The sequence below is a fragment of the Anabrus simplex genome, chromosome 3, assembly GCF_040414725.1.
Source record: "Anabrus simplex isolate iqAnaSimp1 chromosome 3, ASM4041472v1, whole genome shotgun sequence".
Taxonomy (NCBI): Eukaryota; Metazoa; Arthropoda; class Insecta; order Orthoptera; family Tettigoniidae; genus Anabrus; species Anabrus simplex.
Window position 1 is genome coordinate 233068291 of NC_090267.1, and position 17599 is coordinate 233085889.

The 17599-nt window shown below is 39.0% G+C and overlaps 1 protein-coding gene across 1 annotated transcript in view; it reads right to left on the reverse strand.

The window, feature by feature from the left end:
• LOC136867179 (uncharacterized) overlaps positions 1–17599 on the reverse strand; it is a 68713-nt gene that overhangs the window by 17288 nt on the left and 33826 nt on the right. Inside the window, exon 2 of the mRNA XM_067144302.2 lies at positions 15342–15512. Within this exon, the coding sequence (XP_067000403.1) occupies positions 15342–15512 (171 nt within the window). The remainder of the gene's footprint in view (positions 1–15341; positions 15513–17599) is intronic.

The window sequence follows — 17599 nt, forward strand, 5'->3', positions numbered from 1 at the left end:
TGAACTTTAAGGAATTATTCCATAGGTTATGGGCTAATAGCTATCAGTTTGCCAAATTTTAAGTTTATAGCTCATCCAGAAGTGGTTAAACATTAATGTCAGTCAGTGAGTCAGTCAATCAGCCTGGCTTTATATTATACAGATTTGGGCCAGTATGCTACTTGGAACTTGAAAGTCCTGACAGGATCAACAGAATTATTTTCAAGGTGCATGTGAATAACACAAAATACTTCACTACAGTTCTCTAAATTGTCGAAAGTGCACATAAGAACATGCTGGACAAGAACATTGAACAGTCAATCTTGCTCAAACCATTTGATGACACTCATAGAAACATGTCTATTTTCATTGATGCACAGGAAAAGACCATCTATTTTGAACCTTAATGTCTGGTGATGGAGAAAACATAGCCTTCCTTTGTTTTGTTTGTTGAGGTGTGGTAGAAGTTCACCCTTGGTTCTTATATGGCCTTCATGTCTTCTTTGGGATCTGTTGCTGTAGGGTTAACAGACCTGTGGCAGCACAGCGATTATACGTGAGGTATGGAATTTTCCCCATTGCAACACAATATGCAATGTATGAACTCACAAGTGTCAAGCCATGAAGCAACCAAAACCATCACTTCTTTGACTAACAATCTAACATTAATCTCAACATGTCAACTTTGTCAACCCCTCCTATTAGTTCATTACAGTCCATCACAAATTGTTGGTGCATTCACTTTCACTTTTTGTACCATCCTTCATTGTTATTTTCACTACATAGGTCTCAGTGCCATGATAATTTGAAATGAAATGGACACTGCAATTATCTTCCCACTTCACAAAAAGTCGTAGGTTGCATGACCCCACATGAAAATATGCCTTTAGACTTCAAGCTTTCAAAAAGTGGCACTGAAGAGTAATAGTTTTCCATTACTACAATGCAGTTTTGTCCCTCAGTGAGGAAATCAAACACTTCACCACCGATCCCCCAAATTCAAAATAAGGTTCAGCACCGTCTTCAGTGTCATCACCTTCTTACCTTGTTACACATCAAATGCATATATACATCTGGTTATATTGGAATGCCACCAGAGCTTACAGCCTCTATTTATTGACATCACAAGGTTCTACTGTTTTATCAATGAATGCCCCTTGAAAAAACTCATACTTTCATCGAAATATTGACACTGATCTAGTTCTTTAAGCCTATGGAAATTATTATTCAGAACAACTACCAGTGACCTAATTTTATATAATTTGTTCCTGTTGTCAGAGAGAATGAAATTATCATTTATATGAATTAGAGTATGTATGGAGAATTAACCCACCTGTATGCAAAGTTTGTCCCTGAGAAATGTTGATTATAATACAAGCCTGAATTTAGAGGAAATTGCCTCTGAGTGAGTGAGTGAGTGAGTGAGTGAGTGAGTGAGTGAGTGAGTGAGTGAGTGAGTGAGTGAGTGAGTGAGTGAGTGAGTGAGTGAGTGAGTGAGTGAGTGAGTGAGTGAGTGAGTGAGTGAGTGAGTGAGTGAGTGAGTGAGTGAGTGAGTGAGTGAGTGAGTGAGTGAGTGAGTGAGTGAGTGAGTGAGTGAGTGAGTGAGTGAGTGAGTGAGTGAGTGAGTGAGTGAGTGAGTGAGTGAGTGAGTGAGTGAGTGAGTGAGTGAGTGAGTGAGTGAGTGAGTGAGTGAGTGAGTGAGTGAGTGAGTGAGTGAGTGAGTGAGTGAGTGAGTGAGTGAGTGAGTGAGTGAGTGAGTGAGTGAGTGAGTGAGTGAGTGAGTGAGTGAGTGAGTGAGTGAGTGAGTGAGTGAGTGAGTGAGTGAGTGAGTGAGTGAGTGAGTGAGTGAGTGAGTGAGTGAGTGAGTGAGTGAGTGAGTGAGTGAGTGAGTGAGTGAGTGAGTGAGTGAGTGAGTGAGTGAGTGAGTGAGTGAGTGAGTGAGTGAGTGAGTGAGTGAGTGAGTGAGTGAGTGAGTGAGTGAGTGAGTGAGTGAGTGAGTGAGTGAGTGAGTGAGTGAGTGAGTGAGTGAGTGAGTGAGTGAGTGAGTGAGTGAGTGAGTGAGTGAGTGAGTGAGTGAGTGAGTGAGTGAGTGAGTGAGTGAGTGAGTGAGTGAGTGAGTGAGTGAGTGAGTGAGTGAGTGAGTGAGTGAGTGAGTGAGTGAGTGAGTGAGTGAGTGAGTGAGTGAGTGAGTGAGTGAGTGAGTGAGTGAGTGAGTGAGTGAGTGAGTGAGTGAGTGAGTGAGTGAGTGAGTGAGTGAGTGAGTGAGTGAGTGAGTGAGTGAGTGAGTGAGTGAGTGAGTGAGTGAGTGAGTGAGTGAGTGAGTGAGTGAGTGAGTGAGTGAGTGAGTGAGTGAGTGAGTGAGTGAGTGAGTGAGTGAGTGAGTGAGTGAGTGAGTGAGTGAGTGAGTGAGTGAGTGAGTGAGTGAGTGAGTGAGTGAGTGAGTGAGTGAGTGAGTGAGTGAGTGAGTGAGTGAGTGAGTGAGTGAGTGAGTGAGTGAGTGAGTGAGTGAGTGAGTGAGTGAGTGAGTGAGTGAGTGAGTGAGTGAGTGAGTGAGTGAGTGAGTGAGTGAGTGAGTGAGTGAGTGAGTGAGTGAGTGAGTGAGTGAGTGAGTGAGTGAGTGAGTGAGTGAGTGAGTGAGTGAGTGAGTGAGTGAGTGAGTGAGTGAGTGAGTGAGTGAGTGAGTGAGTGAGTGAGTGAGTGAGTGAGTGAGTGAGTGAGTGAGTGAGTGAGTGAGTGAGTGAGTGAGTGAGTGAGTGAGTGAGTGAGTGAGTGAGTGAGTGAGTGAGTGAGTGAGTGAGTGAGTGAGTGAGTGAGTGAGTGAGTGAGTGAGTGAGTGAGTGAGTGAGTGAGTGAGTGAGTGAGTGAGTGAGTGAGTGAGTGAGTGAGTGAGTGAGTGAGTGAGTGAGTGAGTGAGTGAGTGAGTGAGTGAGTGAGTGAGTGAGTGAGTGAGTGAGTGAGTGAGTGAGTGAGTGAGTGAGTGAGTGAGTGAGTGAGTGAGTGAGTGAGTGAGTGAGTGAGTGAGTGAGTGAGTGAGTGAGTGAGTGAGTGAGTGAGTGAGTGAGTGAGTGAGTGAGTGAGTGAGTGAGTGAGTGAGTGAGTGAGTGAGTGAGTGAGTGAGTGAGTGAGTGAGTGAGTGAGTGAGTGAGTGAGTGAGTGAGTGAGTGAGTGAGTGAGTGAGTGAGTGAGTGAGTGAGTGAGTGAGTGAGTGAGTGAGTGAGTGAGTGAGTGAGTGAGTGAGTGAGTGAGTGAGTGAGTGAGTGAGTGAGTGAGTGAGTGAGTGAGTGAGTGAGTGAGTGAGTGAGTGAGTGAGTGAGTGAGTGAGTGAGTGAGTGAGTGAGTGAGTGAGTGAGTGAGTGAGTGAGTGAGTGAGTGAGTGAGTGAGTGAGTTTAACCACATACCATTCCTCCTGCCATTCTCAAATCTCTGGCAGTACTAGAAACAGAACCCAGGACACCAAGGATGAAAGCTAATAGTGTCGTTATGGTACGGAGGTGAACATTCTTGAAATAAAACACGTTCTTTGTGACACTGAGCCTATCAGAATCAATCAATCAGTGATCTGCATTTAGGGCTGTTGCCTAGGTGGCATTTTCCCTATCAGTTTGTTTATCTAGCCTTTTCCTAAATATTTTCAAAGAACTTGGATAATTATCAAACATATTCCTTGATAAATTATTCCAATGCCTTTTCTGGCAGGACCTAGTGTTTACATTGCACTATGTCTTCTGGTATAGGCTAGAGCAATTTTGTTACTTTCATTAACCTGTCTCTGTCTTATCCTTGGCTTTGACAATATGAAAGTGACTGAGGTATGAGCGATGCTAGTAATGCCGTTCCTTCTGCAGCCAGTCCCTACTATGAATGGTGTGAAAATATTCCTCATATGGTCGGTTGGTGCATGCTTTTCAGTGGGCTTGTCAGACTGATATGTAATAGCAACTTCTGTCTCGGTGAGGAAAGCAACGGGAAACTACCTTACTCCTCATTTCCCTAGTATGCCTCTTCAGTGATGCCTAGGCCATCTATGACAGCTGATGGCAGAGCTGTTGAGAATCCAACCAGCCTTAGGGCTACATACACAAATTATTCCAATCCCTTACCCTTCATCCTATAAATGAATATTTTCCCCAATGTGTCTTCGTGAATTCCAACTTTATTTTCATATTATGATCCTTCCTACTTTTAAAAGCCCTGCTCAAGCTAATTCGTCTACTAATGTTATTCCACGCCATCTCTTCACTGACCACTGACAGCTTGGAACATACTGCTTCTTACTTCAGTGGAGAGAAAAAAATTCTTATCAAAACCTTATCAATACAACATATATTTACACGTGAATTATATATACATAATAAAATTATTTAAAAAACATAACATGTTTTGCCCCTAATTTGGGCACTTCAGCTACTTAGAAAAGATTGAAAATGAAAACCTACAACCTGTTTACCTATCAATGACTGGGTGTTAGGGATGGAATGAATGAAGCTCCCCATCTTGTGGCGAGGATAGGTATTGTGCCAGCTGCCAAAGCCTGTCGCACTCCTCTGGGGCAACGATTAATGACTGACAGATGAAATGAAATGATAGTGGAGAGTGTTGCTGGAATGAAAGATGACAGGGAAAACTGGAGTACCCAGAGAAGAACCTGTCCTGCCTCCACTTTGTCCAGCACAAATCTCACATGGAGTGACGAGGATTTGAACCATGGAACCCAGCACTGAGAGGGCGACGTGCTGCTGTCTGAGCCACGGAGGCTCACTTAGAAAAGATTAAACCACTAAAATTCACTTCTTAGTTTGTGTTCATAAGAGTTCTTGAAAAAGCCAAGTATAGCCTCCTATAAGAACATAAATGAGAAGATAAATTCTCACAGTGCTTATGTGGTGTCCTAATCATATGTTTTTCAATAAGTCTTAAACAGACTTCTAAAGTTGTGTTTTAATAATTTTTTATTATTCATACTCGTTTAATATTGTCATACTTGTTATTTATGAAACCTTTCAGTTGATGTTGCCTTCATACCCTCTTATAATGTTTTCTAGATTTGAAGAAAAGACTGGTTTTTTTTTTCAAAAATTATTTGCCAGAAATCACCCAAAACAAATTGTTCTACTTTCTTTTGGATCTTTTCCGGTTCTCATATCAAGTAGTCTTGGTATGGGTTCCATACACTGGAACCATATTCTAATTGCAGTCTTACCAGAGACTTATATGCCCTCTCATTTATATCCTTACTACAACACCTAAATACCCTCATAACCATGTGAAGAGATCTAAAAATTTTTTTTACACCATCATTAATATGATTACCCCAATGAAGACCATTCCTTATATTAACACCTAGGTACTTACAGTGGTCCCCATAATGTACTATCACCCCATCAACACAGTAATTTAAAACTGAGAGAACATTCATTTCCTTCTGGTGAAAGTTACAACCTGATTTTTCATTCCGTTCACCATCATACCATTGTCTGCTGTCCATCTTGCAACATTGCCTTGGTCTTATTGTAATCACTCATAATCCTGTAATTGCATACTACTCTATATGGTATAACATCATCCGCAAATAGCCCTATCTGTGATTCCATTGCTTTACTCATACCATTTACATACATAGAAAAATATAAAGGTCTAATAATACCGGAGGAAAGGGGACCTTTGTCCGAGTTTGGTTTTCGAGCCGCTCGCTCGACTACTGACAACTTGATACGCCTCGAGAGTTCTATCCAGGACGCTTTTCTCCGAAAACAGCATTTGGTGACTGTTTTCTTTGACTTAGGCCTATGACACTACACGGCGATCCAGCATCCTATCAGTCCTGCATCAATCGAATTTCCGAGGTAACTTGCCGGTATTTATTGAGAATTTTTTGTCCCTCCATCTATTCTGCGTCCGAATAGGGAGGGTATAAGAAAATGGAGTCCCACAGGGATATGTTCTCAGTGTCATTCAGTTCGCGACTGCCATGAACGGTATTGCTGCTGCTGCTGGTTCAGCAGTAAAACCGTCGCTATATGTAGACTATTTTTCGCTGCATTATAGCTCACAAAATATGGCCATCGCCGTGCGACAATTACAACAAGCAATTAGAAGAGTGGAACAGTGGACCTTAGAACATGGCTTTTGGTTTTCAACTGTAAAGACCTCTGTTGTGCACTTTTGCCGGAAGCGCACTCTTCACTCTCATTCTGAGCTTTATTTAGGGAATATCACTCTTCCCGTAGTTGACACTTACTGAATTCTTGGGCTCCTTTTTGATAGCATATTATCATGGGTGTCGACGCATTGACATTATTGCTTTTAAGCCATCCTATTTTGAAGGCTTCAACATTAATCCAACAATTAGATTTGAGATTAATGAAAATCAGCCAGAAGAAGTCAATGTGGGAAAAAAAAAGAATTTATGATGAAATGGTGGACTTCTATAAGCAAAAGTATAAGCTCTCATCCATCTCTGTAATCAGCTTGATGTCAGGTGCTCAAGGAAACATACCTACATTTTTTGTCAACTTCTGGAATACCTTTGGGCTGAATAGAGATTTCATCCATAACATCACGATTACCACACTCAAGAAGTCCATCATGATCTTCAAGAACCCTGCTTGCGGATCTCAAATAAATGTTTGAGCTGCCTCAATCGTTTGCCTACACTTAACACCATACGATCACATTATCTGTTCATTATTGTTGTTAAGGTACTCTTTGTCCTTACGCAACCTGCAGCTGTTGCAGGAAGATTGTATAATAAGTAAAAATGATTTTTATTGCTGTCTTCACAAGATTAGTAATCTATATGTTAACTATAGCTTACATTTGAACAGTAAAAATTGCATTACAAATCAAATGCTTTTTGCCCTCCATCATGCACCCTAATGGCTTCATCACTACTGTGTAGTGCAACACATGTCAACCAGATAGCTGCTATATATTGTGTGTGATTGATGCTGCCAACTCTCACAAGATTCCAAAAGAGGACTGAGAAGTTCCATGAGGTTTCCAGATATCATGGAGTGGCGTTTCTGCAGTGATTTTTAAAAGGTGGGACTTAAAAGCCTTATCAGTGAATGAAGGGTTAATATAATTTCAGAAGTTCCCAAGTTATTTGTATATTCAATAAAAACAAAAGATTATTTATCAAATTAGGTCAGATGAAATTTACTCATTTTTAGGCTTACAATTCCTTTGCCAAGCATTCAAGATTACTGGTCAAATGAACCAGATCTTTATGTATTTGTTGTGAAGGAGACAATGGATGAACTGTGACCGCCATTTTCAAGTTTTGGCCAATATTGCACCCGTCCACCTCCCGAGTCCCAGACTAGCATTTATCTCAGGGGAGTCGGTTCATTATTTTAAGTCCATGAATATATAAATATAGAGGCATAATAGAACACGGGAATGAACGGAGCAATTAAAATTAAAATGGGGAAAGCTCGATTGTAAACTTGAATTTAAGGACTCCATGATAGGACTAGGAAGTTGCAGTTAACTTTAAAAAGGGTATCATCTAACTACAATAAAAAGATTATGAGAATGGTTTCCTTTGAAATAATTGCCAGAAGGAGCAGTTTATTACGCCATCCGTGATACATTTGGCAATGATATTTAAATTTCCACACATGTTACATAAATAAATCACTTGCTATACCGCAAGTGGTATCAATATGTTGCTGGGTTGCTTCTGAAAGAAATTACAAGTGGAGTATAACTTATGGATCGATTCCATTTGAATCGAACCGTTGTTCAAGGATATAGCTTCCTTCTATCGGGAGCCCGAGCATAACCCATGTTACGGTCGGCTTCTCGATTTAACTAAGATGATGTACCTCGGCTATATACATTTTTCCGAGACCGGTACTCGGACTGGGTAATGTTTCTTGTGAATTACGAAAAATGGATTACACGGACAGTTCCTATCTTACGATGTCCAGCTGATGCCATACAACTGAATTAGCATTTATATTTTATTTACACATGATCTGAAATGTTACAAAATAGCCTCAGTAGACTACTGCCACAGATGAGATAACGAGAAGCGGTGGGAAATACCGTGCCGATGACCTCCCCTCGCATCGCAAGCGAAGTAAACAAACACACCAAGTATTACTGTAACTCGTCCCGTGCGGAAACCGCACGATAACGAGGTAACAAATGACTACAATATTTATTTTTCATATTATTCAAACTACTCGAATAGAGGGATGTTGTCACCACTTATTTAATCCACTATCGTCAGAATATTCATTTATCCACGAAATTATCATCCTTGAAATTATTATTATTATTAATATTATTATTATTATTATTCTCAACGGTTCCTGGCACTGCCATGTTTGATTAATATCGTCATTATTATGCGGGACGCAAACACAAATGGTTATTACTGTTATTATTATTAGTATATCCCTCTTGTGATTATTATTATTATTATTATTATTATTATTATTATTATTATTAATGAATAGGTGACGCCCGATTTTATTATTATTATTAACGTCACTCAAGATGTTATTATTATTATTAATGTCACTCAAGATTATTATTATTATTAATGAACCAGTCACTTCCGCCAAAATTTCATTGGGATATCGGTCGCAGTTACAATTATTTCACTGATCAACCAACGACATCATTACTGTTATTATTATGACAATTATTATTAATCTGACCGCGACGATTTGACATCGTCCTAACATTGTTACTATTATTATCGGTTGCATATTCTCATTTAGATTCCCGTTTAACATCTTTATCAACGCTCATTTAATTAAGGCGGTCCAACCTTTTATCTGCAATATTTATTATTATCATCACGCCATCATGATTGTCATCACTCGTCATTACAATGATTACAATATCCGGTCATTTATGTGGAATCTGAACTCTCATTATCTTTAGATCCGTAGTATCTCGACGAATAGCGGTGCAGTCTATTTATTTCGTACATGCTGTCACGGGTTCGAATTCTACCCGCTACGTAACTCAGTATTTTTCTGTGACACTGCCCGTACATTTTACTCTCATTTCAATATCCTAAGTGTCTCTCGTACGGAATTTATATTCCTTGATTCATTTATTACTCACAGAATTATCAACTGACTTATTTATTCCACTTCTGACATCGTACGACCTTTTATTATCTGACTGCAGATTCTTTAACATTTTTCTATCTCATTTTGATCTACGCCTTAGTTTGTTCTCCACAAATAATCGTAACATCTTGAAATTATATTTACCAAAATTTGACAATCATGGTTTCGTAATATTAGTCCTTCGTGTTCCGGCTACTGAATTGCAAATTTAAGACACGACATTTATTCGTAAAAAAATATTCGACCGTGATTTAAACCACACGTTCATTAACATGTACGGATTATTAGCACCGATCTACATTTCAATATTATTAATTTATCAAGTTAAATTACCACACACTTTAATTCCGAATTTAAAACGACCTCCCGTCATTAAATGATTTCCGACAAACTCAACACCTTATCACTTAAATTTTATTATTACGCGCGGCTCACTAAAATTTCCAATATCTCATGAATTATTATTATTATTATTATTATTATTATTAATATCGCTTCTCACAAATTTAACAACTTTACTTTGGTATGACAAGGCTGGACTTTCCTTCAATGTCATTACATAACTCGTCAAACTGACAAACAGAAAAGCACATATCGGGTCTATTTGACTATGATAACAAAATCAAATGTTAAAAAAAATATATTCTTGACTACAAAGAAAATATGAATGCATGCATGACTTAACGTACTACCCTACATCTACAAAATTTACACCTACAACAAACTGAATACATAAAAAGACCCGAATATTTACATTGTTATTATTTAATACTGTCCGTGCTACAAATTTAGGATGGGGTCGTTAAGCGACTCATCTTGTTACAGAAGGTAACCAAGTCTAACCAAATTATTCCCATTTTTCCAATCACGCTAACATTTCCCAAATATTATCTACATTTTAGTACTCATCTTAGTTATCGGTAATCCATTGCAGCTTGGCAGATGAGAGGCTCCTTTCGGCCCCTCTCCGCCGTATTACTCCTCCATTCTTGATGGCGTAGTTCCACAAATGATTTCCTGGCACATTACCATTTTTACACTAATACCTTAATTATCACAATACTTCACCATTGACAATGTTAACACTGAAAACTTTACTTTTATAAAACAAATTAATACCCTAGACCCAAAAATTTAATATGTTACACTGTTTTAAGCTTCGTCCAATTACCGCACAATGGACATGGACACGTACGACGGTGTGTTGAATTTTACGCCCGTCGCGATTTATGTCGTCCGACGCGATACGCCTGTTTCATACGGCCCTCTTGAAGTGTTCATGATAGCGGTTCGATATTCCAAAGTACAGGCTATTATTCCCTCAAAGTACTGTTCGTCACACAGTATGTTATTTACGTACTTATTGCGGTGCAATTTATATTACTCACTCTTACATTGCAATTAATTGACTTCACTATGATATTTATAACTGGCAAACACTGTCCTACGTTAACTACTTCCAGTTCATGTTGCTTGAGCGTGATCACATTTTATAAGTACTGGCGGATGCTCGCGCCATTAAATGTTGAGTTACTGTACGCCCGACGGATTTGAAGTCAGCTGCGAACGACGGTTCAGCTCCAGAGATTCATTTCAAGTGTGGTGGCGAGTATCCCTTGTCCCGTATATATGGATGAAGCTTTCCCTCGCGGATTCATTGACGTCATACCCATGAGGGAGGGGTGGATTTTTACTATCGGCACTTGCACTCCGAATTGGACGTTAAAATTTATATCAAATTAATCCACTCCGCTAGCATATTTGCTGGATTAAATATGAACTCCTAACGATCACAGATTTAGGAGATACGGGTGGATTTAGCTCCTCACATTTCGCGCCTTTGGAAGCGTCCCTTACAACGTGGTTTTCGTCCAGCCAATGACATTCAAGCTGTCTGGTTTCCAAGAAATCCAGCCTTCAATTTATTTAATTTGCCAATAATTATTGATTATTTTTCCATGCGTGACATCTAATAAATTCATTACATTGCTCCGTGTACTCACAATAATTTATTACTGATTACTTTTGAAGTTACGAGAATATCTCATCCATCATCTCTTAAGATGGTATCCCTGAGTCTCCATTTAAATTTTCGTGATTGGCCTATAAGTGGTCACGTGATTTAAGTTTCCACGGAAATTTCCGTCCGCCAAAAATATCCCAGCGCACTACTCATGTTGCAAGCTTCCTTTGTGTCAAACTACCCCCTTCTCTTTCCGACCAAGACTTATTTGTGGACTTGTATTTTTCCTGGTCGCCACTAATGGGGTCCCCTGCTGTGAAGTAGCTAAATTTTGTTGTGTCGAGCTAATCCGTCAGGCTCCAGTCTGTCGTGTTCCTTCGCTCATATTTCAACATTACACAGATGAAATATTTTCAACTACACTTCTGTATTTCAATAAATGTACTATTTCCCTTCATAAATCAAATCATGATTGACTTTGGGCCTAAGTCACTCTGGTTCAATATATAATTCCTATTCTGTCTGTCTTTTACAACAATATTGAAAAAGCAAGACTGTTTTAACAACTGAAATTGATACCAGATGTAGGACGTTATCTCCCTTTTACAAGAAAGAAACAATGAAACTCTCACAATCACAAATGTTATACTTTTTAAAGAAGAATGTGTTTCTTTGAGTGAAATGATTGTGCCATTTTCGCCATGTTGACGAGATTAGGAAGGTAGTTGGCAGTAGCATGTATGCACCTTGCACTTGAATTGCTCAAAGGCTTCATTTTCTTTCCTATTCAGACTAGGGTTTCTCTAAGCTTGACAGTGCTTGGTGCTGCTAGGTTCATAATCTCCTTGTTTTAACACATGCAAGTGGCATGAAAGTGAGGTGGACAGAGCTGTGTGGTTGAAAAGTGTTTGCTGTTAAGGGATAAGTAGTGCATCTGCTATTTTGTGAGCATGCATATGAGCATACAAATTAATATCATGCATAAGCACTGCCTGAAGTTGTTTTTCTATACTGGATGCATGGCATGATTTCCTGTTGCCTGGTGCCATCTGTAAAATTCGCAGTAAATTGGTTTACTTAGTTCCATTTCTAGGGTTAACTTCATAAAACTGAATCTATCGTTTCCAGCAAAAGTGATGGGAAAAATTAACATTTGTGAAGTAACTACATTGATAACATACTAAAAATTTCAGTATGGTTCCACATTGACATCACTAAACATGTACAGATGCAAATGTAAAAAATCTACAAATTCAATACATCATATATTCAGATAAAATTATTACCTGAGAGCAAGTACTAGTACATGTTTCATCCAATTATTGGACATCTTAAGCTAATGCCATTAGTAGTAAACCATTAACACTAAAATATTAAAAGAATTATAGAATAAAATCTATGGGAAACTAGAGTATGACTCATTAAATTCTAAAATGAAACATCAAATTAAAATATGAATAGAAATTACATCTATCAAGTCGTAAAATTACACATATTCTGGCAAGCTAATCACTAAAGTCTAAAAATTATTCTTTGATGTGTTGATACACAATTTGGGCACATAATTTGGATTTCACCGCATCAAGACCTTGTGTATCAAGACTTCAGTGATTGCTTGACTTACTTGACTTAGTTCCTGTTGTTCCTTGTGGAACATAGGGCATCAACAAAGCATCTCCATCAGATCCTGTTGCCAGCCAACCTCTTCACCTCTCTCCAGGTCTTGCCTTCTTCCATTGCCTCCATGTGTACAGATCTTCACCACGTTTGTTTGGGCCTTCCTCTCCTCCTTTTACCTTGTGGGTTCCAATCCAGTGCCTCTCTCTCAATGGCTTCATTCCCTTCCCTCAACGTATGCCCTATCCATTTCCATTTCCACCGCTTTAACTGTATGGCCATCTCGGTTTCACCCATCCTTCTCCATAGTTCATGATTGGAGATTACTTCCAGCCAGTAGATGTTTAGAATCTTCCTTAAACAGCAGTTGACAAAGGTCTGCAACTTGGAGGTAATCACTTTAGTCACCTTCCAGGTCTCGGACCCATATAGAAGAACAGCCTTGACATTACTTCGGAAAATGCAAAGTTTGGTCCTGATAGATATTTTGTTATTCTTCCATACTGGATAGAGCCGAACAAAGGCACCATTTGCTTTTTGTATACATTGAGAAACATCCTGTACTGCTCCTCCATCTTTGGTAACTACACTGCCCAAGTAGGTGAAACTATCCACATCCTCTATAGGTTCATCACTGAAGACAAATGGGTCTAGTTTGTTGGTGTTCATCCTTAGGGCCTTGGTCTTCGTTGAGTTGATCACTTCAGTGATTAGCTTGCCAGAATATGTGTGATTTTTCGACTTGATAGATGCACTTTCTATTCATATTTTAATTTGATGTTTTGTTTCAGATTTTAATGAGTCATACTCTAGTTTCCCATAGATTTTATTTCAATGTGCTTTTAATAACTTATATTAGTGTTAATGACTTAGTACTAATGGCATTAGCTGAAGATGTCCAATAATTGGATGAAACATGCAGTAGTAGTTGCTATCAGATAATAATTTTATCTGAATATATGATGTATTGATTTGGTGGATCTTTTACATTTGCATTTGTACATGTTTTGATACCATATCATGAAGAAAGTAAATAAATTAAGAATATTGGTTTTTCAGGTTGTTTTTGGTGAAGTATGGTGAAGTATGGTGAAGTATAGTACTAGCCTTGAGTGATAAATAAACTTAAAACCATGGGTGTGTGTGTCTTCCCTACAAGTGAAAATAGCTGAAGTGCTTCTGCAACCAAAGTAGTTATTTTTTAGAAGAGCTTTTTGTGTGAAAATTTGCTTTGATTAATATCTAAACCTGAAGTTGGGAGCATGTGCAAGATAAATGCTCAACGTTCTGTTAAGAGTTGAATTGTCTCTTATTTCTTTCATATCCTGGTATTATCCAAGTAAATTCTCAATACCAGGCTTGAAATTTTGAACTTTTCTGGAAGCAATAAAAACATTTTGCAAAATCTGTGTGTGTGAGCATTCACATTTTTCGATAATATGTGCACACTGTTCTCTTCAAAAACACAGACAATCAAGAGTTTACTATACCACATTCTATGAATGCTTTCTCACCTGAAATTATCACCAGCCACCACAGGTTGTTGGTACAATTAACTGCTGTCCCCTAAGGTGATGAATAAATAGACATACAGTCGAACCTGCCCTAACGGACACCCTTATTCAGTGGACACCTCCCTATATGGACAATTTTCCTTGGAACTGATTTTATTTTACATAAGACAAGTGCTAAATTGGCCTCATTTAAGTGGACACCTTGAACTCCGGACAGCAGACAGCGCCATTTGTCCCGTCCACTTGACTTAAGCGGACACTTTAAATGTTGCAGGACAATTTATTATGCTGGACCACACATCATCTTTCTTTTAAAATCATTCTTCAGTCATAAGGAAATCCCTTTTAGTGTTTGTACTATTTCGAGGTATGTGCATTGGAATGCAGTTCTACCTAGTGGTGTATAGGCCTATTCTGAGAATTCTAATTGCCCAGAAATGCTCCCAGAGACTGTTGACTCACAAGTTACGTGGGGATTTTCTTCCCTTCTTGCATCATTCTATTCATAACTCGGATTTTCGCTGATAAGGTCGAGCTCAGGTAGTCAACTTGAGAAGGAAAAGACAGTACAGGAGCTAATTAGTGAGACAGAAATACCGTAGCATTTCAGTTGTCTGTTAAATATGAGTAACAAGGGACGATCGTGTTTAGATCTCAAGACAAGAAGAAATGTGATTATACACTAGAATGTGACAAGGGACTTTCAGTGAGAAAGCTTGCCGAAAAATTAAACTGCGTGAAAACTCAAATAAACATTATTGTGAAGAATAGAACTGAAATTTTAAAGGAGTGGGAGGAAAATAGGAATCGAGGAGTGAAAAGAAAGCAGGAGTCAGTTTCCTCAGACGTGAACATTGCGATATATTAATGATTCAAGTGTGCTCGAATGAAGAAACTGTGTGTGAGTGGACCAATGTTACAAGAAAAAGCTCGAGAAATTGCAAATAATCTGAAAGTTGAGAATTTTGTAGCTAGCAATGGTTGGTTAGATTGTTTAAGGTGGATGTTCTTTGCCATTAAAATGTTTGATTATTTTTACAAACTTGTTTTAGCGGACACCTCGCGTAACGGACATTTTTCCTCGGAACCGATGGTGTCCGCAGAAGGGAGGTTCGACTGTATATAAAAACACTGGTTGTGGAGCAAATACTTAGCAGATAAGAAAGTCCTACCTGGGAACCAGTTTGGCAAGCGTGATCCTCGCAGCTGAACATGTGTGAAGTGAGTTGGGATCTGCGGTTCTAGAATAAATTCTCTCTTTGCTGCTATGGATGAATCATCAGTAGGATCAGTACTGCTCGATACTGCACCAACCCAAACATCTAATTTTCGGGGATTAAACTCTGAGAAGAGATAAAAATAGAAATAAACATTAAATAGAATTGCACATGTTAAATTGTACAAGAGGTCTTTATTTTCCTAGTAGTTTACTGTCACACTAATACATCAGTGATGCAAGGATGGGAAAGAGCTGCCTTAATTAAGGTACAGCCTCAACACTAGCATGCTGTGGAAATGGAAAACCACAGTAAACAATCTCCAGGGCTGCTGATGGTGGGATTCGAATCCACCATCTCCTGAATGTAAGCGCACAGCTATGCAACCAAAACCATATGACCAACCAACTAGCTACCAGCCCTAGCTACTAGCCCTACGTTCCACTTAGGGCAGATAAAAGAACTCGCCATTTGACTCGATTTGCTGCAACTGTCTTGATATTCTTCCAGAACTTTCCAACCACCACCAGCTCTGCATCTACTTTCCAACACTACATTATTCTTGGTTTCCCTCTTTTTCAAGCTCCCTGAAGTTTCCATTTAAAAGCCTGTTTTAGTATGCTCTCAGGACCTTGGTGCAAAGTGTGGCATATCTGTTTCCACTTCAGGCATGCATTGTTGGGTGTGCTCCCAAATTTCTTGATTTGAAATTATATGGTCATCGCACTCCTGGAATACTTCTCGAACATTTCTTGATGAAAGTTGGATTTCACATTTTTATGTCTCCAGTTACCTTCCACATCACACACTGCTAGAAGAGTACTGATTTCACTTTCGACTCAAAGGTCCTCAATTTTGTCATCGTTCTCAGTTCTCAAGACATCCACACTCTTTGTAGCTAAGCAAAGGCTCCTTTGGCCTTGTTGACCCCATTTTGGACATCTTCATTTGCCCTTCTTCCTAGTTAACAGAAGCAATCAACTTGCTCTATGTTTTCATATACAGTGGGTTTGTGTTTCTAGCATTCACCTTTAGCTCCTTGACAATGTTTATTTTTAAGTTTCACCCTTTGCATTTTGGTTTCAAGGTCTCTCACTTTCTCAGACATATGCCTAATTCAATGGGACCGAAGAGATATATCTTCCACAAAGTCCAAATCTTCGAGATGTTCAGTCAGGCCCCACTGTATTTCTCTTGGCTTCCCTTCAACAATCCTTTCTTATAACTTGATCTAGTGTCAGCAGAATAGCATAGCATCCTTGTGTCACTCCTGACTCTATTTTAAAGGTTTCCATCATGTTCCACCTGATAGGTATAACCTCTGCATAACCATGTATTTCTCTCAAGATAGCTTGACGTTGTACACTATCAAAGGCTTTTTTAAAGTCAACAAATGCCAAGTACGGAGGAGACTCGTATTACATGTACTGCTCTATTATGACTTTTAGGATATTACAGTAATTTGGTCCATGCATGATCTGCATTCTTTGAAACCTGCCTGCTCTACTAATACTACTCCTACTACAAATACTCTTAAAGGTAATTTTTCATCTGCTTTGAATATGCAAGTTCATTGAGCTAATACTGTACATTTAAACCAGAACAGGACAAGGTCTTAACCAAATTAGGGGTTGTCTAGACAAGATGGTACAGGCATACTTGGTTCACCCAGAAGGATGCGAGTTTGATTTCCAGAAATCGAGTTTGAGTCGATCGATGCTGATAGATGGTGTCCCAACAGGTGTTGCTACTTGAAAATGTAATTTTTGTTTGTTTGCTTCAATCAATCAATCAATCAATCAATCAATACTGATCTGCATTTAGGGCAGTCGCCCAGGTGGCAGATTCCATATCTGTTGTTTTCCTAGCCTTTTCCTGAATGATTTCAAAGAAATTGGAAATTTATTAAACATCTACCTTGGTAAGTTATTCCAATCCCTAACTCCCCTTCCTATAAATGAATATTTGCCCCAGGTTGTCCTCTTGAATTCCAACTTTATCTTCATATTGTGATCTTTCCTACTTTTATAAACGCCACTCAAAATTCGTCTACTAATGTCATTCCACGCCATCTCTCCGCTGACAGCTCGGAACATACCACTTAGTTGAGCAGCTCTCCTTCTTTCTCTCAATTCTTCCCAACCCAAACTTTGCAACATTTTTGTAACGCTACTCTTTTGTCGGAAATCGCCCAGAACAAATCGAGCTGCTTA